General features: G+C 45.6%; 1 protein-coding gene across 2 annotated transcripts in view; it reads left to right on the forward strand.

The window, feature by feature from the left end:
- Positions 1–21,109, forward strand: part of AFAP1L2 (actin filament associated protein 1 like 2) — a 124,866-nt gene that overhangs the window by 100,270 nt on the left and 3,487 nt on the right. For both annotated transcript variants that reach the window (XR_014789484.1, XM_084846147.1), the window contains exons 8-18: positions 1,222–1,311; positions 2,647–2,731; positions 4,979–5,083; positions 5,631–5,842; positions 9,540–9,685; positions 12,048–12,159; positions 12,717–12,956; positions 14,066–14,237; positions 14,448–14,612; positions 18,937–19,130; positions 20,736–20,858. Coding sequence is in view for 1 of the 2 variants with exons in the window: in XM_084846147.1 (XP_084702273.1) it covers positions 1,222–1,311; positions 2,647–2,731; positions 4,979–5,083; positions 5,631–5,842; positions 9,540–9,685; positions 12,048–12,159; positions 12,717–12,956; positions 14,066–14,237; positions 14,448–14,612; positions 18,937–19,130; positions 20,736–20,858 (1,644 nt within the window). In the remaining variant the exon portion in view is untranslated. The remainder of the gene's footprint in view (positions 1–1,221; positions 1,312–2,646; positions 2,732–4,978; positions 5,084–5,630; positions 5,843–9,539; positions 9,686–12,047; positions 12,160–12,716; positions 12,957–14,065; positions 14,238–14,447; positions 14,613–18,936; positions 19,131–20,735; positions 20,859–21,109) is intronic.

Below are 21,109 nucleotides of genomic sequence, written 5' to 3' on the forward strand. Positions count from 1 at the left end.
CAGGTTCCCCATCCCTGTGCTAGAAGCACTCACGACATTGCGGGCAGGGCTGAAAGCTGGGCCTCCTGCTTTTACATGATAAGACCCTATGTGCAAGTAATGTATGAATAGGGCTGTAGTGGTATTTCAAAATGCATGAGTAGTATACAGAATGGTGTTTTTTTTTTTTCAAATTTTGCAGCACATGGGCTGTTGTTGCTGTTGTTGTTGTTATATTTATATCCTGCCTTTTTTCCTCTTGTGAGGAACCCGAGGCAGGTTCCATGGTCCTCCTCCTCTCCATATTATCCCCACAACAACCTTGTGAGGTAGGTTAGGCTGAGAGTCAGCAACTGGCCCAAAGTCACCCAGTGAGCTTCACGGCTGAGTGAGGACTAGAACCCAGATCTTCTGAGTCCCAGTCTAACCCTTAACCACTACACCTATATTATTTGCTGCCTGTCCCTTTAATATGCAAGAGAGCACTGATGGGGAAAACAGCAGACCCCTGTTGCTAATTTAAAGGGACAAGAAGCCTGGTTTTCTCCTTTCATCTGCAGAAATCAGCAAGTGTCAGTGAGGCTTTTTATAGATTAAAAGCACTATCGTTTGATAACCGCGGAAGAGGAAAAGGTAAAAGAAAAAATGTGCTACCCGGCATATGTGGTGTTTTGTACTTGGATATCTCTACTGGAGTACATACAGATGGTTGCATAAGAAGCCCCCCTGAATTTGCTTGGAACTCTGATTTTGTCCATTGTTTACATGGTCATTTCTTTGGGTAGGTGCTTAGCTTCTCTGCGTGTTATCCAAGGCAGGCTTTGTATTAATTGAGTCGAGTGTCAGTTAACTACACAACCTACAGCACAGAACAAAAAAAGAACACAGAGTTTTTAGTGGTCACTTCCAGGCTGTGGAACTCCCTCCCAAAGGAGGCTACATTCGCTCCCTGCTGTTATCCTTCCAACGGCAGGCAAGGACCACTTTATTCAAGAAGGGTTTTGGCCTGTAAGTGGGTGATGTTTTTAATTCTGTAATGTTTTTATTGTATTTTAGTGTTTTATTGTTTTAATCTATTTTAAATTGTTTTTGTAAGCCACCTTGAGTGCCATTTTTTTGGTTGAAAGGCAGGATAAAACTCAAATAAATAAATGGCCATGGGACAAGGCCTTGCTCATGGCTCTTTCTTTTTTTCTTTCCTTCCTTCCTTCCTTCCTTCCTTCCTTCCTTCCTTCAACATAGGTCATCCAAGAGACAAGCGGTCTCTATCCAGATGGGCTGTGTGAAGGGAACCAATACGTTCCAGACTCCCAGCGGCTTTGTTATCCCAAAGTACGTCTTATCTCTAAAAAGAGGTGATGTTGAAAGAGTAGCTTTTGAAATCTTCTCTTGCATCATATTATTCTTTTCTCATTTTTTAATCCCATCTGGAAGTAACTCCCATCATCAGAACAGGAAAATGGTTGAAACTTACATATGAGGAAAACCCAGCCCTTTTTGCTGAAAGAAGCACAGTTGGAACAGTGTCAAGCTGCCTTCTCATTCTTTAACATCAACATTTCTTTTGTAGTCACTTATTTTTCCAGTAGATTTGTTTCAATCAGGAATCTGGTTTTAGACAGAGCTGATAGATTTAGCTGTGTTAAACCCGAACAAAAGAGTTATATAAACAAGCATTCTGGAACGGGGGGAGGATTTTGGATATTCCTCTAAATATAATACAAAGGCAAACTAAGTAGGTGAAACAGAAACTTCTTTGTAGACAGATGATTATGAAGCAGCAAGCTGTCGTGATTTTACTGAGTACGGAATTGAAGCTAGGAGAAATATGACCAAGCCATAGGCCTAATCCAGAGAAAGGATTCTGAACAATAAAAATAATACCTAGTAATAAGGAATATATGATTTAATAAAAATTAAATACATATACATCATGGATTATTTTTTATCTAGGCTAATGCTGGGATGATTTGAATACTTGTGCCCAACTTGTATTAACTACACGAGACTATGTTTTCAGGGCTTTCCGTTATGTCCTCAATACCATATGCTGTAAGACTTTCTAGTTCTGATAGTCTCTATGTGGTTTATGTGTCGTGTTGATAGCTCCCAATTTAGTTGCATAATGTCATGTAATGCTAGTTTATACTGTGGCAAGCTCTATAAAATCCCCTTTTGTTGTCACTTTGGTCCTGTGAAACTTCCTTCTTAATGCTGTGTTTGTAGTTTTTCATGGATCCCCAGGTCACAGTAAGATTGCAAAATTCTCTAAGTGGGTTTATGCAGAAGAAGAACTGACCACATGAAATTAGCAGGGAAACATTTCATGGTAGCCAAACCACATTGAAACGGAATGTACACATTGGGCCCTAGTTTTTGGTACCCATATGGGTGCCTACAAAAAAAAATCAACTCAAATCATCCCAGCACTAGTCTAGATAAAAAGTTACATGCAAACCCCTGCAAGGGTGGGTTGCTGGGGTGCTTGACAAGCCATCACCAACCCTAAAACAGCCCGTGGGTTCTGAGTGGCTTGTCAAGCACCCCAACAACCCTCACCAGGTTCACAAATGTAATTTCTCAGAAGAGAGAACACCAGTTCAGCCAATGCGTTATTGCTGCCACATCCTTGGTTCTATGTATCTCATTCCTGCTTCTTGTTTGCAGGTGGAGCCATCTGAGAGATATTCAGGGGCATCAGAAAGTGGAAGCAGCACAGATGGTCACATAGAGCTGATAGAAACTAAAGATGGTAATGGCAGTTTTCAAAAAGAATTCAATTGTTGAATTAGGGGAAGAGAGAAGAGGAATTGGGGCACCTGTCTCAGCTATATTAAGCACGCAGGTTGCCTGTTTGCTACTGAATTGACAAGAGCTTGTCTACTGTATTCATTTTCTTTCCCAATTAATAAAAGTAGAGTATTGTGAAACTACATGGTGACATCCTATTACATGGGTCATACCAGGGCTATTAGGCTGTCTTGGAAGAATACGTGTACACTGTCATTCGTGGAGAAAAGAGCTGGTTTAGTAAACAGTAGGCTTGAAGATCACAAGCTGCCTTATACCAGGTCAGAATGTTTCCCATCTAGTCCAGTTCTGCCTACTCTGACTGTCAGTGGCTCTCCATGGTTTCAGGCAGAAAGAGGTTTTTGCCATAATCTCCGATGCGATACTTTTAACTGGAGATACCAGGGATCAAATCTGGGTTCTTCTGCATGCAAAGCATGTGCTCTACAACTGAGCTACAATCACTTCTAAAGGGAGGGAACTCAGCCCTCTTTGGCCCTTTGAAAATGAAGGGATAATATCACTATGTCATGCTCCTTGTAGTCAGTGGGAATTTTGCCATTCAGATCAGTCAAAACAGGAATTCACTCTTACACTAGCATCCTAAGCATGCATTGAACTCAGTGGAACTTGAGAGTAAGCCCATTTTGGATCAGTTTGTTGGCCTGGTCACTTTTCTTCTGTGACTAATGCACTAGGAACATTGCCCAACAGCTGTACTTGCTCCCGTAAATTTTGGATCAAGTGTGGATGTATGGCAAAGTTGTCCATACTTGGCAGGATGTTAAGATGGCCAGCATACCAGCAAGTTACATGCACTTTGAGCTTTTCTAGATGAGGCTGTTAAACCTGCTGCTTTTGCTTATGGATTGTTTGCAGAATTAAGATCCGATCTCTACACAGTGTTTTTTCCTCTTTTCCTGACTTTCTGCTGCATAACCGCTAGGTGGTTCTGCAGTATAGTGGAACAAAGTGGAATAACACAACGACACTGGTGGAGACTTGCATTTTGTTTTGTGATGCCAAAAAATACTGGATTTTCCCCACCCTCCAAAACCCCCACAAACATGCTTGTAAGACACAGGAGCAAAACTGGAGGAGGATGACATCGTCTAAACCACCATAAACAACTGCAAGTGAGCAATGGCAAGTGCACAATAAAAGTTTAATCTAGAAGCTCACTGTGTTAAATTATCATGTGTATTTAGAATAAAAAGTGAAACAAGGTAACAGGCAAGGTTTTAGTGTGAGGGGGAACAGAATCTTCAACTTAAAAAAGGCAACCACTTTAGGGATGGGTGAATGACCTCTGTTTGCCTCAAAAACCCACCTGGGTTTTGTGAGCATTCCTTGTAAATATTTGGAAAACCTCAAATAGTTTTGCAAATATTTGAAAAGGAATGTTTGCAAAACCCAGATGGCACAGACACCTTCCCCCAGTTTGCAAGCAAAGCAAATACTTTACCTTTGCGAAAAGTGGGGCTTGAGTAGCAGCAGGGGAGAGCCCAGTTCTCAACCACACAAGCAGGAAGGATGACAGGCCTGCCTTACCAACACCAAACCTCAAATTTCATTACTGTTGAAATAATGCTTCTGACAGTGCTCAGAAGCATCACTTCCTGCTGGGCTCAAGGGATTTGTAGTTCTATCTGCCTAGAGAAAACTACAAGTACCTTGATCCTAGCAGGGAATTACACTTCTGAGCATGATCAGAGCCATCATTTCAACACATTTGGGGGAACACATGGGAGAGTCTGGACTGATTCCAAATGGGGTGCAACTTTTCAAGTGGGGGGCAGGTCACTTTTCAAGCCTGCGCTTTTGAATATTTTCTCCCATCCCTAACTCACCTACTTTATGGTTGCCACTTAAAAGTGTCCTGCATGGTGCTTTCACACATAAACAGCCAGATATTTGTGGGCACTGAGATATTTCTGTTTCCTCAGGAACTTCCAGGAGGGTGTCATTGGCTGGGACTTTCAGACAACCAGTCCCCCTTTCAGTTAGTGGCACCACATGGTTTGTTTCTAAAGTGCCACACTTGTTTGTTATTGATTTGGATTATGCAAGTGTGCAGTATTAATGCTGTTGCTTATATAATTAAACTACAAATTGGATATAATGTATCTCCTGGCCATTGTTTTAGATGTTCAGTGGTACAGTTCAATATATAGCTTGTTTTTATTCATGTCTTAATTATTATCTTTAGGTAAGAAGAAAGGCACATCTGGTTTAAAACTGAGCAACTTGATGAACCTTGGAAGAAAGAAGTCTGCCTCGCTGGACAGTCCAGAGAGGTCTTTGGACACTTGTAGTAAGTGACGTGAAAGAAATCCGTATGAAACATTTATATTGTATTTCAATCCCTGCCACTAGCAGAAAGGGCCAGCCAAGGGTGCTCTAGGGGTGGCACACGAATGCAGCCAGTGTTAAGAAGACTCTAATGCTCCTTTTCTCTTTTCTTTTGAAAAGAAAGTGAATTAACAAGGTCTTGACCTTTCAGTCAAAAGAGTTTTGCAGGATTTTAAACTTTTAATGAACAAACATCCAGGTTTTTGGATACTTCATCATATTTCTTGCTCAAAATCTGAGCAAAACTCAAATTTTGACCACCTGCCCTTATCTTGTTTGTATATCACAACCTGCATTCTAAATAGCCCTTTCTATATCAGAATTTGGCTCTAAATCTGCACAGTTTGCTTATGAAGGTCAGCCTGCTGTACATACTAGAACTTTGTTACCATTGACAACAGCTAGTCCGGATCAGGTGCCGCACTAACCCAAAGAGAAGGCCCAGTATATCAGTTCCAGGTCCTGCTGGGAAGGGGATTGTTACTAAGAGAGGATATCATTCTTTGCAGCATACCTGAATGTGCTGGTGAACAGCCAGTGGAGATCTCGGTGGTGTCATGTGAAAGATGGGCAGCTCCATTTCTACCAGGACAAGAACAGAAGCAAAGCTGCACAGCAGTCTCTGAATTTGATAGGCTGTGAAGTTATTCCAGACCCAAGTCCTGACCATCTCTACTCATTCCGTATCCTGCATAATGGCGAAGAGCGAGCCCTGTTAGAGGTATGGGTCATCACTCTCTTTGGAGGTTTAGTTGTAAAAGCAACACAATTGCTCTGTGTGCCATACAATGAATGGGTCCATCTTACGAGCATAGCAGCGACCATTGCCTGGGGTCATAATTCATATGGATTAGCTTCCCTTATGTGCATAGCTTGTTCGAAGTAATTTACACCATGTTCCTGAAGCTGATTTCATTGAGTAGCATGAAAAAGTAATGGAGAGACAGAGAGATGTTTTTTGGCAGAAGGAAATCAGCTTCAAGGAAATTTTGTTTATTTTTTGCTTCTTAAATTTCAACCAAACCAGTCCAATTTCAAACAAACTTAAAATACAGCAGAAAAACAGTAGAATAATCTCCAACACTGCAGCTAACAAGGAAAATATACAGTACCACAGCAGTGGTGAGCTTTTCCACTCAGAAGTAGTCTGTTGGGGGCTCATGCTGGCCCTGAGGTGGGACTACCCTTCTCTCTCTCTCTCTCTCTCTCTCTCTCTCTTTTCTGGCAACCCCTTCTCTCCCTCTCTCTCTCTCTCCCCCCCCCCCGGTTGAATCCGTTTCCCAGATGAGGCTGCTTCTCAAGCACTAGGTAGGTAGGAATGTTCAGCCTTTCTGGTTGAGTACGGCTTGGTTCTGTTGCTAGGCAGATCTGCGAGGGGAAATCTACAGTGCAGAAAGTGAACATAGGAAGCTCCCTTATGCTGAGTCAGGCCATTGGTTCATCTAGCCCAGTATTGTTGACACTGACCAGCAGCAGGTCTCTATGGTTTCAGCAGAAGGTTTTCCAGTTCTACCTGGAGATACCGGGGATGGAACCTGGGACCTGCATGCAAAGTACATGCTCTACCACTGAGCTACAGAGCTGCTTCTGATTATTCCTTCAGAGGAATTTTTCCTCTATCTCCCTTCATACACTTTTTTATCCATGTATTTTTTAAAACTCAGACTGGCTGCCCTACTTCTTTTGTTTTGTTTTTTGGCTGTTTCCATCAGCACTCCACCTCTAAATTTCACTCTCCTGTGTGTACACAGACGAGCACACGCATACACATAAATGTACAAGAGGAACTGCTTGGAGCTACATCATAGAGGGAGAGCCTGATGATGCTATGGGGGCAAGAATCTGGAAGGAAAGGAACCAGAGAGTCAGGTAGCTCTGGGGGCCACATAAGATCAGGCTGAGGGCCATATGTGGCCCACAAGCCACCCCCCCCTTCAAATTTCAGTGGTGGGAAATGGGTACAGCTGTAACTCATACAGGTTACATATATTACAATAACCTGTGAAAATTAATTGAATGCTTCATTCAACACTCTCCTTCCATAGTTCCCCCTCAGGACAATATAGAATGCTCAGAGCAAGGAAATAACCAGCTAGCCTGATAGGGTTTTAAAGATATATATTTGAAGTATTTCTATCCTGCCTTTCCATCAAAAGAAATGCTGTATTCAGTGGGCAGAAATTATCTGTTATATTTTAATCGGAAATGTGCAAACTGAAATGTTGCCATTTAAACTGGATCTTGTAAATTGGATTTTGTAAACTGGGACAGCAGAGCTGAAAACAGCACTCTCTGGTCTCATCCATCAGCATGAGGACCAAGGGGCCACTAAGAGGCTGCACCCCCTTCTTCCCAGAAGTAACATCATGGCAAGGGGGAGACTAACCTGGCCCCATCCATTTTGGCCAGAAAATGAGCTGCTGCCCCAATTCTCGCTTTCCTCTTCCCTCTTCTTTCCTTTTTCCCTTTGTGTCATGTGTTATGAGCCTACGCGAAAGGAATTGTCTCATTTTTCAATATATGTACAGCCCTTAGAAAATATTAGGCAGTTTCTAAGTGTTCAACAACAACCCAATAAGTTTTCTGAAATAAGCAGCCAGCTGGATTAAGCACGGAGTTTATAGGGTAATTGGTTTTCCGCACTGAAAAGTAATCTTAAGGCTGCTGGAAAAGAATCAGTGTCACTTTAGTAAGCTGGAGTTACCTTCAGCTTACAACAGCTGAAAAGCTGAGTTGGAAAAAGAGCAAGTGGTTCATATCTGTTACTTTCACTTGCCTTGGATCAGAGTTGTTTTTCTTCTCTGTTTACCTCTAATCTTAGATCCTCTGACATCAGCACCATCATAGTAGGAGGAGGGAAATGTGACAAATTTCCTGCATTTTGTAGTGGGAGGAATATTTGCAGCCAACAACAGGCTTGCCAGTAACTGCCAGAGATTCTGGATTTTGTTTTTGTTTAGCAGATGGATTGCTGAGGTTGGTAGAACCAGAATAGGGGCCACTTCAAAGGTTATTTTCAGATTATCTTCATGCATGAAGCTAAGGTACACTGTAGACTCAGCATTTTAGTTCGGGCCAAGTAGAAATTATACAATCATTTCTCGTGGGCCTTTCAGGGTGCTTTCCTTCACCATTCACCACCTAAGTATTAATCAAAATAACTTTGGGGCCCAATACAATACAGGGACTTTAGACAGTCAAACTGGTGCCCTCTTGTGGCAAAAAAATGAAAAGACAATCATTTGGTTGAAATGCTGGATCATTGAAAATACAGTTGCTAAACTGTCACCTATTGTTGCAGGACAAATTCAGCCTTGCATACAGAAACCTTGGCAGAGAGAGATTTAAAAAAAACCAAGCAAGGCAATAAAATATATATATGTATTTATGTATTATCACACATTTAATTTTAAGCACATCTTAGTATCATTTCATTTCCAACATTGCTTATGCTGTGTTGGATCCAGTGTGTAGTAGAGTCAGGGCTTTCAGGGGTGAAGCATTGGAACTTCTTGATTAGCAGGGATACTGATGTCCTCTGTCGCTGTCTCCTGTTCAGAATGCCCTGTTTCCTCTGAGGTTAGCTCAGTAGCTGGAGGTGGGAAATGGATTTTCCCAGCAACAATATTCTGGGCCAGTTCACATGCAATGACAGCCCATGGACTAAACAACCCATGGGCTGTCCGAGACAGGGTTAACCGCTGGGTTGTTTAGCCCTTTAGCGGTCTGTATTTGGATGTCATGCTCAGCAACTTACAAAGGAGCCGCTCGTGGGTTGCTCAGTAAAAGCCAAAGTGGCGGGCACACTGCAGATAGCACACCCACTCTCTCCTGCTCGTGCACAACATGGAAACCAGGTCATTGTTGTAAGCTATCCCTGTTGCAATGCAAAGTATTTCAAGGTGGCTTGGTCTCGAATGGGCATTTAAGAGCTTTACACAAAACCTGCTCCTGGCGGAGATGAAGACTGCTAGAACTGGTTTGTAGATATGGATCAACACAGCTGCCTGAGTGTTTGGACTCTCCTGCGGGGGGAGGTGGCTATGGAGACTGTCATGATGAGCACCTGCACTGCAATATTTACCGCCACACCACTGGTTGGATCCAGAGAAAGAGAGCAGGTAGGAGGTGAGAAGGTGACTTTCCCATCCCTTCCCCCCCCCCATGGCCCTTCCCCCGACACCCCAGCACCACCACCTGCCCAATTCAGCAGGGTCGTTCCCCACCACCACCCTTAGGAGAGGCTTTTCGGATGTTTGGGAGGGCTGCTGTAGAGGAGGAGAAGGGGAAATCCCCCTTCCTCCACCCCTTGAATCCAACCCATTTTCCATCCGAAGGCATTCTGAGGGTGAGGCTAGGTACGTCATGATAAGTGTGGCCTGTAGCTGCAATGATTGATTTCTTTGGTTATTCCACAGGCCAAGTCGTGCGAAGAAATGGGTCACTGGCTTGGTCTCCTTCTATCAGAATCTGGCTCAAAAACAGACCCCGAAGAGCTTACCTATGATTACGTTGATGCCGACAGGGTTTCCTGCATTGTCAGCGCAGCAAAGAATTCATTATTGTAAGTTATTGTGGTGGCAGATTTGACATTCAGACGCTTTTTATTTGATTTGATTTGATTTCTACTCCTTGTTGACCTCTACAAAAAAAGAGAGGCTTTTACTGGGACAGGGTAAATGCACAATCTGACAGGATGGTATTTGCTAGCAAAAAGAAGCAGCAGGAAATGAGTTGGCTCTGATATGTAAATGCCCGCCATACAAGGTACATTCACTGTATGAGATTGCCATGGGAAAAAAAGGAACACTTTGAAGATTACTATTGATTGCTACTTTCTGATGTGGTAATTAGGTTCAAAACAACGTATCTTTCTTTGACCATTTTTTAACCAGTAAAAGAGCAATGTGAAACATGAAGGCTTGCTTTGTTTTGCAAATTTCTTCACCAATGCAGTATCTTACAGTTGGGCGTGAATGTTAATCCCACCTGCTCCATTTCCTCACCAACATTCTGTTATTATTATACATTATGTAAGTTTGTTTGCTTTTTAATTGTAGAATCATGATTTTGTGCCACTGCTTCCCAAAGTCCCAAACATAACATTCACTCTGGCCAGGAATCCTCCAAAGCAAATCCCACACCACATGTAAAAAGAAGTTATGATGAAATCTCCCACTTCTTCAGTTCATTTCTGCAAGTTTAATGCAAAAAACTATAACTATATAGTTTTTTGCATTAACTATAAAAACTATAAAAACTTAATGCAAATAGGTGTATGTTTGTTTAATACATTTATATCCATCCTTTCTTCTTAGCCAGACAACATGAGGATGCCAGGTGGTTACTCATCCAGACACTGGCCAGCCCCAGACATAGGCAGCTGCCGTACACTGACCTGGTTTGCACAATCACGGACGGGAAATAAGCCACTGTGGCTTATTTCCCCTCCCTGTGCATGCTGGGAGGGTTGGCATAATTACCCCCAGCAGCGCTGCTTGTCATTTTGCGCAAACCCAGCCGGGGTGGCTTGTTTTCGTGGGTAACAAGCACATAGAACCCTACGACAGGCTATTTCCCCTCCGTGGTCATGCAAACGTGGCCGCTGAGTCAGACCATTAGTTCATCTAGCCCAGTATTGTCACCACTGACTGGCAGCAGCTGTCCTGGGTTTCACGCAGAAATTTTTCCAGCCCCACCTGGAGAAACCAGGGATTGAACCTGGGACCTTCTGCCTGTAAAACATGTGCTCTACCACTGACCCACGGCCCCTCTTCTGTTTAGTTTCAGCAAAGTAGGTGCATTATATGCCCTCAGACCGTACACAGCCTCTGATTTTAATGGATCTTTAAGGGGAGGTAATCGTATAACTTTGGGGCAACCAGCACCTTCCTCTGTTCCCTTGTTTTAAAGGTCTGGTGCACAAATTGAATGGATAAATGAGTGATTTCAGTGGCTTGTGGGTCTTATAATGTACTCTGGTTAATATTTGCGGTTTCATTTTGGTAAGGGTGTTAGAGCAGAGCTGGCTGAACATGAATCAGGGCTCAGCTCTGTTGATGTCCTTTATCACCTAACCACTGGAAAGTCATAAAAACCTTCAGCAGACAGTATTCTTGCATATTTAAAAGTGTGTATGCAAAACCATTGGGTGGGGCGCTACAAACATTTCTTTCAGAATAAAACACAGTATTCTGGAGACTACATTTTTCACCAGAGTTTACAGTTTTTGTGGGATGGTTAAGACAAAGATATGCAGCACACGTGTCACTTTGCTTAGGGCTGTTGGAAACCTTGCCCTTCCCTGGAGAGTGACAATATATCAGGCAGTACCTTTTTCAGGTGCTGAAAGGAGCAGGTTGCACATTCTGGCTGGTTCATCATGCTGAGGACCTGTGGATATTTGATACAGGCATGATACAGGCAGGAGCAACAGGTGCCTTGCCACATTCACTCAAACTACATGCTATGTTAATTACGTGATGTCCAGCTGATCCCTCTCTTTGTTTTTTACTCTAGTGTAACCGTGCATGGCCCTGATTTGGATTGGGACCACAGCACATTGAGGGGGCAAGAATAAACCTCCCCCATTGCTGTTTGCTTCCCCAAAATCACACACACAAGCCTCACACTTGCAGCCAGGTGAAAAAAAGGCATCAATGGAGGCTTCCCCCCATCCCTTTTTAACTCCCAGGAGCAATTTTGGGAAACAACTGGTGGAGGGAACCTTTAATTCAGCACTGTGGTCCTGATCCAAATGGGACTGCATGTGCTTACACTGAAGTCAGCTACAGGGAGTCAGCTGGATGCTCGGCAATTAACAAAACGTGCAGTTTGACCCTTGCAGGAGTATGGGTTAAGACTGCACCTCCATCTCCTGCAGCTTCTACATCCTCTGATGCCACATCTCCTCTCATCATTTCCAGGTTAATGCAGAGGAAATTCTCTGAGCCCAACACTTATATTGACAACTTGCCAAAGGGAAAGGAGGAACAAGAAGAGCTCTATGATGATGTGGATGTTCCAGAGGCAACAGTGGTGAGTTTCTGCAACAGAGGCCTTTTTGTTTCCCAGTGATTACTGCTTATGATGATAATGTTGGGAAGAACAAGTGATCCTAATCACAAGGTGTCAGAAATTTGCCTTCTTTCATGTCTGTACCCTTTCTTAACTTAGGTAATAATTAAACAGATATTACACTGGAGTGCTAGTTATAAATGCATCACTAAATTTACATCAGCAATACTAATATTAAGGGCCAAAACAGACATTGCTTTCAATCTTTAGCAGCCATGTCTTTTTTTCAATTTTTACTCTAGAGTAGGGGTAGAGGGCCTGCTCTGGATCGTAAAAGCCTCCCCCTCCCCCCGCGATTCAGATCAGGGGCCCTGCACCTACTCTAGAGTATAAAAAAAAAATGGGGGGGGGGAGAGACATAGCTGCTAGATACGAATTTAAAGTAATGTATATTTTGACCCTAAGTAATAATAATTGGCAGTGTTGAATTCTCACTATCACATGAAAGTTTCTCTTGTTCTGGATGGAGGTGCATTTATTTGCAATTGTTATAAGAAGATACATTTAATCTTTCACAGGAGGAAGTGCCCCCAAATGAAAGCAAATGTGAAGGCGGGCAGGACAGGGTCTATCTAGACCTCACTCCACTTCCATCCTTCCTGCACTGTACTGGCAAGAAGCATGGTCAGCTGTCCCCCTCCATTTCTCCATCTTTGCAACAACCCATGAGAAAGAGCTCAGTGGACTCGGAGAAAGATGCGTCAGTGCTACCTAAAGAAGCAGATTCAAGGAAAAGATCCACAGAGACTCCAGACCAGGTACTGTACAGAAATACGTTGGAGGTACTGGAGAGGGACCATAGCTTAGTGGTAGAGCACATGCTTGGCATGCAGGAGGCCCTGGCTTCAATTCCTGCTATCTCTTGTGTGGTGATTTTGTAGGCAATTCATCTTCAAGACAACTGGGGGTATGGCCAGCTGAAGGAAGGCAGCCTAGAAGAAGAAGTAGGAACTAGCAATGAGGAATTGTGCTTAGGCCAAGCTGCTCTAAGTCCTGCTATTGGACTTGGAGAAATAGTCTGACCTTGTATAAAGCAGCTTGCTTTAATCCGAAATCAAGGGTGCAGAACTTCAGGTCGGGGGGCCAAATCTGGCCTGCCCATGAGCCAGATCCAGCCCTCTAGGGATCTCCAGATGGCCACTTCCCTTGACCCCACACCCCTTTCCCTTGAACACCAGTTGTTTGGTGGGTTCCTGGCTTTTTGTGCAGTTTTTTCCCCATTCTAAAAGGTTGAAATGCCTCTGCTGGGGTTTAGTTACTGGCAGTAAGATGTATTAGCCAAAACATGCTGGCATTTTTGGTGTTTTGATCCCACCCCTTTTCGTGTTTTGGCTCCACCTCTGGAATGCGACCCCTGAGAGCTTCTCCAGAATGAACTTCAGCCCCCAGGCCGAATGAGGTCCCACGCACCTGTCCTAAATGATCAGCCGGCATCAGCTAGTCACTTAAGCTCTAGAACAGGCTTCCCCAACTTGGTGCACGAGAGTTTGGACTACAGCTCCCAGGATTCCTGACCATTGGCTGTGCTCACTGGGGCTGATGGGAGTTGAAGTCCAAAATATCTGGAGGGCACCGGTTTGGGGAAGGCTGGGAAAAGGCTACTGATGGCTGCTGGTCTTGATAGCTATGTGCTACCTCCAGTACCAGAGGCAGTGAGCCTATGTACACCAGTTGCTGGGGAGCACGGGGTGGGGGGAGGGTGCTGTTGCACTCATGTTCTGCTTGTGGGTTTCCCATGGGCAGCTGGTTGGCCACTGTGTGAACAGAATGTTGGACTAGATGGACCCTTGGTCTGATCCAGCAGGCCTCGTCTTATGTTCTTAAGGCTGCTTTCAAACAGTTCTTCCATATTCTGCTTCCCCAACAGAGGCCTCTAGATATAGATGAGCTACTGCTACCACCACGGACAACCATGGTAAAAATCCAGACCCAGCAGCAGCAAATTGCCTTTCCTCAGAGTGGCCCCGAGATTAAGGACACCGCTATAACTCCAGCTGCACCCAAAGAAAAAATGGAACGGCCCAAGCTGGTGAATACAGGTGTGTCTGCAGTCATAACTCTCTAGCCGTGAGCTTTAGGCTGAAGCTTTACAAGTCGAGGCAGGGCCTGCTGTCACTAGCTTTGCAAGCCATGTCAAAAAACATGGTGCCAGCAGATTTAGGTGCCACGCCGTGGAAAGGTTCATGCGGTTGGGTGTATAGCTGAATTAGCTTCCATTGCTGAGTCTGATCTGGCATCTCTCTTTGTAGCACCTGTAGAAACCAAACTGGGCAAGAACAGGACAGAGGCAGAAGTCAAGCGGTACTCAGAAGAGAGAGACCGCCTGGAGAAGGAAAAAGAAGAAATCCGCTCTCAGCTGGCCCAGCTTCGGAAAGAGAAAAGGGAGCTGAAAGAGATGCTGATGAGCTGCACAGGTAAACATCCATCCCTCACCCCTCATTTCCACTTTGTGGGGCCAGCGTTTTTGAGTGTTATGTGCTGCTGGCATGTTTTGTGAGCAAGCCAGGTGAGGATCGAGGTGGCAGCAATCCACCTTTGAGGCAGGTACTGCTAGTCCTGACCAGTGGAGGCTGATGGCTCCAGTATCAGTGAGGCGGTGAATCTGCTCCGGCTTTCAGTCAGAACTCTAAGGGAGCTATCCAAGGTGCACCAGCTTCCGCTGGTCCTGACCTAGCACAGGGCCACTCCTTTAGGCTTTCAAGCTAGAAGAAGAATGACTCCTATTAGGGATGGATGGACCCATCTCCATTTGGGGTGCGGGGGAGCTCAATTCCCCCCCTCTGGTTGCGTGGCCCGGACCTGCTCGGAGAGCCTCCATGCTCCCCCGCTCATCCGCTGAGCCACCCCTTCTCTCTGCGCCAAGGATTCTGGGAGTCAAGCCTTTGTGCTTTATACACACAAGGGCTTGACTGCCGAGTCCTCGGCATGGCCAACCCCTGGTGCTCTTGCCCTGGTCTCCTCCCAAGGAGGCCAAGGAGAGAGCACTGGGTTGCCACCGAAGCCCTTCCTCCCTGAGCCGGCTTCCTTGACAGCCTGCAAGGCACAGTCAGCCCCCAGTGCTCCCGCCCTGGTGTCTTCCCGAGTGTCAGGGTGGACACTGAGCCCATGGAGTCCCAGAGTAGTTCTGATTCTGAGGAAGAGCAGTCGCTCCTGGGAGAGGAGCGCACTCCTCTTTCCCAGGGCCAACAGCTGACGGAGATTCCTCCCACCAGCATTCCTAGCTTAGAAAGCAGTCCAGGGAGTGACCGAGCGCAGATAGCAGACTTGGTGGATGCGCGACGCCGACGCAGAGAGCGGCGCCAGATGGAGGGCGCGGAAAGGAGGCGTAATGCCCGGTTGGCGCGCAAACAACGGCTGCGCCCAGAGGATCCAAGGGAAAAGGGGAGGGACTCTCCCTAGTCCTTAAGTTCAGGGGTCTGCCAGTAATTCTCTTTCAAACGGGGACCAACTGTTCCAACTTAGGGCATAGGTACTGTGCTGCTCAGATCTAGTTGCAAACGGTATAGTTGTTAAGTTGTAAAAGAAGAATAAAGCTTTGAAAGGAATCCCTTTGTCTGTGTCTGGACTTGGCTACTGGATTAGACTGAGAGAGGCCTCCAAGGAGCCCTTGACACCGAGGAGGCCAGGGCGAGAGCACTGGGTGTTGCGGTGCTCCCAGCCGCTCGCTGAGCTCTGGTGTGCTCAGCAATCAGGTCCGTCAGCGCCCCAGGGCTCGGTGACCGGGAGGCCGGATGGGGGGAGTCGGTCAGACTCCACCCCCTTTTCGGACTCCCACGCCATCCCTTCTCCATATATCCTGCTGGAGGTCAGCAGAATGGGACAGTGTCATATACTCATTTGATGTGTGTCCAGAGTGCTATGCTCCCTGGCTCTGGAGCGGAACCCTCCCTGGATTTGCCATCTTGGACTACTGTAAGACCCTGTATGTGGGAATGCCCTTGAAAGGGATTCAGAAACTGCAGCTGGTGCAAAATGCTGTGGCCGGGTGTTCAGAATACTGGAGCCAAGACTTCAGATTTTATTGGGCCTAGCTGGTTTCATCTGCACTGGTTGCTGGATTGTTTGGGGGCTCAATTCAGTGTCTCACTTTTAACCTTTAAAGCCCTAAACAGTTTGGGACTAGGGTGCTTTAAGGACTACCATTTCCCTGCATGCTCTGCAACTTGGAGTAGGGCCTTTTCTGTACTGGCACCCACCTTGTGGAATGCCCTACCAAGTGAGATCTGTCAGACCCTGATACTTTTATTGTTTCAAGTCAGGGGTGGACAATTTCCAGGAGTTGGAAGCCGCATTGCCTCCCCCTGGAACCATGGGCCACACCCTTGCCCTCCCACCACCTAATTTGCCACCAAAATTGCAGCAGTGGCAGCAAATCAGAGGTGATTTGGCCGCTGCCACCCCCATAGCAAATCCAGCTATGTGGGGCAGTGGGGGCCATAGGACTTGTGTTGCCCACCCGTTTTAGGTGATTGTTAGAACATGATTGTTCAGGGGCACAATCCTATGCATATTTAAGCAGGAAAAAAGTCCTACAACTACATGCTGGGAATTGTAAGACGCTTTTCTGATTAAACATGCATAGGATTGCACCCTAAACAGTTTTCAAGTGTCCGCTTATATTGCTAGTGCTGTTCCCTTTATAACGACTGTTTTTAGGAACTGTTCTTACATTGCTCTTCTCACCCTATGATGTTAATCATGTTTTCTTATGAAGTTGTTGGTTGGTGTTCTTAGGAGTTGTTGGTTGACATATGTGTTGCATGATGTTTTATATTGTAAGCTGCCTTGAATCTATTTTTGAAAAAGATGGGATAATGTTTTAAAAAACAAACAAAGTATCTTCTGCTCTGTAAAGAGTAGGTATCATAGAATCATAGAATAGTAGGGTTGGAAGGGGCCTACAAGGCCATCGAGTCCAACCCCCTGCTCAATGCAGGAATCCAAGTCAGAGCATCCCCGACAGATGGCTGTCCAGCCTCGTCTTGAAGGCCTCCAGTGTGGGAGAGCCCACCACCTCCCTGGGTAATTGGTTCCATTGTCGTTTTGCTCTAACAGTCAGGAAGCTTCTCCTGATGCTCAGCCGGAATCTGGCTTCCTGTAACTTGAGCCCGTTATTGTGTGTCCTGCACTCTGGGATGATGGAGAAGAGATCCTGGCCTTCCTCTCTGTGACAACCTTTCAAGTACTTGAAGAGCGCTATCATATCTCCCCTCAGTCTTCTCTTCTCAAGGCTAAACATGCCCAGTTCTTTCAGTCTCCCTTCATAGGGCTTTGTTTCCAGTCCCCTGATCATCTTTGTTGTCCTCCTCTGAACCCTCTCCAGTTTGTCTGCATCCTTCTTCAAGTGTGGTGCCCAGAACTGGACACAGTACTCCAGATGAGGCCTAACCAGTGCTGAGTAGAGGGGAACTAGTACTTCCCAGGATTTGGAAGCTATGCTTCTATTAATGCAGCCCAAAAGAGCATTGGCCTTTTTTGCAGCCACATCACATTGTTGGCTCATATTCAGCTTGTGATCGACAACAATTCCAAGATCCTTCTCGCTTGTAGTGTTGTTGAGCCACATATCCCCCATCTTGCAACTGGTTTCTTTTTCCTAGGTGCAGAACTTCGCATTTATCCCTATTAAATGTCATTCTGTTGGTTTCTGCCCAGAGCTCCAGTCTATCCAGATCACTTTGAATTTTGTTTCTGTCTTCCAAAGTATTAGCTATCCCACCCAAGGTAGAGGAAAGGGAAGGAAAAGAAATCTCCTCTAGCAAGAAAAAGCTAAATAAGAACATAATTCTTTGGTCTATGGGCCAAACTACAAGTTGAAAAAAACAGAGTAGCAGGGGGAAAATGAGTGGAGGGGGAGGTTTAATCTTTCCTTCCTCAGGCGTCATGGTCCCGGTTTGGATTGGGTCCATGTGCGCTTGCATGAGAGTAAGGAGAAATAGCAGCCTCAGCTGCACCTACGCCATTGGTAGACTGTGAAGTTTGGCTCTATGTAGTCCTCCATTCTGACTCAAGCAATGGCCAGGCAGAGGCCCCTGGGATTTTATAAGCAGAGTCTGAGAGCAACGGTCATCTCCTGTTGTTTGTTTCGAGCATCTGGTATCCAGAAGTATATTGCTTTGATACATGGAAGTTCCATTCATGGCCACTGACAGACCTATCCTCTGTGATTTTGTCGAATTCTTTTAAAAAGCCAGCTAAGCCAGGAGTTCTCAGTGTCGTGGTGATTAATTTGACGTTTATTTACATATGGTGTGAAATGCTTCCTTGAACCCTCCGACTGATCATTTCTTGGACAGCCAGAGAAAAATTAGCGTATAGGTGACACCAGGTGATCAGATGGTGGCTTACTTGCACGCACATCTACACAGGGAAACAACTAGGTGCTTGAAATAGGACTGTGGCTTGGGTGGTAAACCTGGACTGGGAGAAGCTGTTGAGGAGAGCACAATATCATGGGAGGAGAAAAGATTACCAAGCTGGCGAAGGCCACCATTCCCCACCCTTCACGTCTCCTGACCAGGGGTGGGGGAGCTCAAACCCACTTCCGCAATACTTTGTGAGTGAGACAAGAAAGGAGTTGTGAGTGGGAGCCGAGTCCTGATCCTGCCAGGTTTCCACTGGGAGTGTAGCCTTCCCTCACCTGCCACAATCACCAGAGAAGGGGAGCAGGACGGAGGGGGAGGTTTGCACAATGCCCATCACTGACTAGTTTCCACATGCATATGCTTCCATTGGCAGACAAGACCCTTTTGTCCACACTGGAGCAAAAACTGAAGGAAATAGAGGAGGAATGCAAAAGGAAAGAAGACCAGCGTGTGGACTTAGAGCTGAGTCTTGTGGAAGTGAAGGAGAATCTCAGGAAAGCGGAGTCTGGCCCTGTCACACTGGGCACTGCTGTGGATACTACGCACCTGGAGAACGCAAGCCCCAAGGTACATGGAGGACTATTTCAGGCGGCAGCAGCAAGGCGCCTCTTCAGCAAAGGGAAATCAGTGGAAACCGAGCTCGGTGGTAGAGCAGCTGCTTTGCATGCAGAAGGTCCTAGGTTCAAATCCCCGGCATCTCCAGGCAGGGCTGGAAAACCTCCTGCCTGGAGCCCTGGAGAGCCACTGCCAGTCAGCATCAACAGTACTGGGCTAGGTGGACCCAGGGTCTGACTCCGTATAAGGCAGCTTCCGATGTTCCTCAGCCTGCAGCTTGACTACACATGACTGAGATGTGTCATTGAATCCCGTGATGTCTTTTGTGTGTGCTTTTTAAAGTGTAAAAGGGGCCAGAGGAGGCAAGATTGTGTCGAGACATCAGAACTGAGAAAGGGGATGTTTACCCCTTCCTTTCATACCGTTCCCTCAGTCAAAATTACGCACGCGCACGTGCGCGCACGCACACACGCGCGCACGCACACACTGCTGCTGATAGCGATGTGATATGGCAGGGTTATCGAACCTCTTTCAGCCCAAGGGCTGGACTTCATAGAAGCTCTTGGGGCTGGAGTGCAGCCACGGGTGGGGCAAAGGCAAAAGAGGCAGGGCCAAAAATACCAGCCTATATAACTTAAAGCTGTTACTGCCAGTAACTAAGGGTTAGGAGAGCATTTCATCTGTTTAGAATGGAGGAAAAACAGCACAAAATCTGGGAAAACACCAAACGATTGGTGGTTAAGGAAAGGGATAGGGCCAGAGGAAGGGGGTGTGACATCTGGGGAGCCCTGGAGGGCCGGATTTGGCCCCCGGGCCAGAGGTTCTACACCCCTGCAATATGGGCACCTGTCTATTCTCCTCAGCTAGGCTGCTGTCATGGCTCTCAGTTGGAAAAAAATGGCCGATACCTCAAGCCGCTTTGCCCCCGCCCCACTTTGCCTGAAAAGACATTGGGAGAGATCCAGTTACAGCTTTCCTCTGTTATGTTTCATTGGGCCTGTAGTCAAAGTGCAGATCTGTGGACTGGTGAACTTCCTTCCAGTGCTTCTAATGAGATGTTGCTACATCCAAGTGTTAATCAAAACTATGCTTAAACCCAAATTTTTAACTTAGCGCTAATTAGATTTGCTTCCCCCTACCCCCTTCTAGCTATTGCTCAAAACTAAAGCCTGGGAAATGTTCTGTTTCTAGCAGCCAGAAGCTTCTGCGAAGCTCATAAGCAGGGCGTGTGCTATCCCCAGCACCGGGTACAGAGCTATACTGTCTCTGAACATGAGCTATCGAATGAGCTATCTTTACTGATAGATCTGTCCTCCATGAATAAGTCTAAACAGGGAATAGATGAACTCATGGAACATAAGTCTCTCAGTAGTAATGCGTCAGTTTTAAGCTAATGACGTCACAACTTCTTGTGTAAGTGGTTTCCATAAGTCACCGAGGGCCACAAAAAGACCAGGTACAACCGTAATGTAACTTGCACTCAACATCACAAAGCATCGACAATATGGGGCTTTGGGAAGGAGGGCTCCCTGATCTCCACTGTGCAATTGATGAAATGTGTGGCTATGTTAGTATATTTCATTTGACTACAACCATTACCTTTCCCCACAAATACAGATGAAAGTTGCCAACACAATGAACAGCACAGAAAATTCGCCAGTCAATTCAGCAATGGCACTAAAAAGTCGGCCTTTATCTGTCATGGTCACAGGGAAAGGAACAGTTCTACAGAAAGCTAAGGTAAGGCGTATAGGAAGAAAACCCAATATAATTAATATAGTAATTCCATCTTGAACCTAAGGGGTTGGATCCAGACGTAGTATTATTTAGAGCACAGCCATTGATTTTAATGGGTCTACTTTAAGTAGGACTAAGTCTGGATCCAACCCAAGGAAAGGTAGCCTACATAGTTTTTTTTAAATAAACACATGATGGATTCCTTTTAGAACCCCAAGACACATTCTCATGTGGGTTTTTCTTCTTTCTTTTTG

The sequence above is a fragment of the Heloderma suspectum genome, chromosome 3 (genome assembly GCF_057233095.1).
Source record: "Heloderma suspectum isolate Gila_16-S chromosome 3, 16-S_ref, whole genome shotgun sequence".
In the NCBI taxonomy this organism is placed as follows: Eukaryota; Metazoa; Chordata; class Lepidosauria; order Squamata; family Helodermatidae; genus Heloderma; species Heloderma suspectum.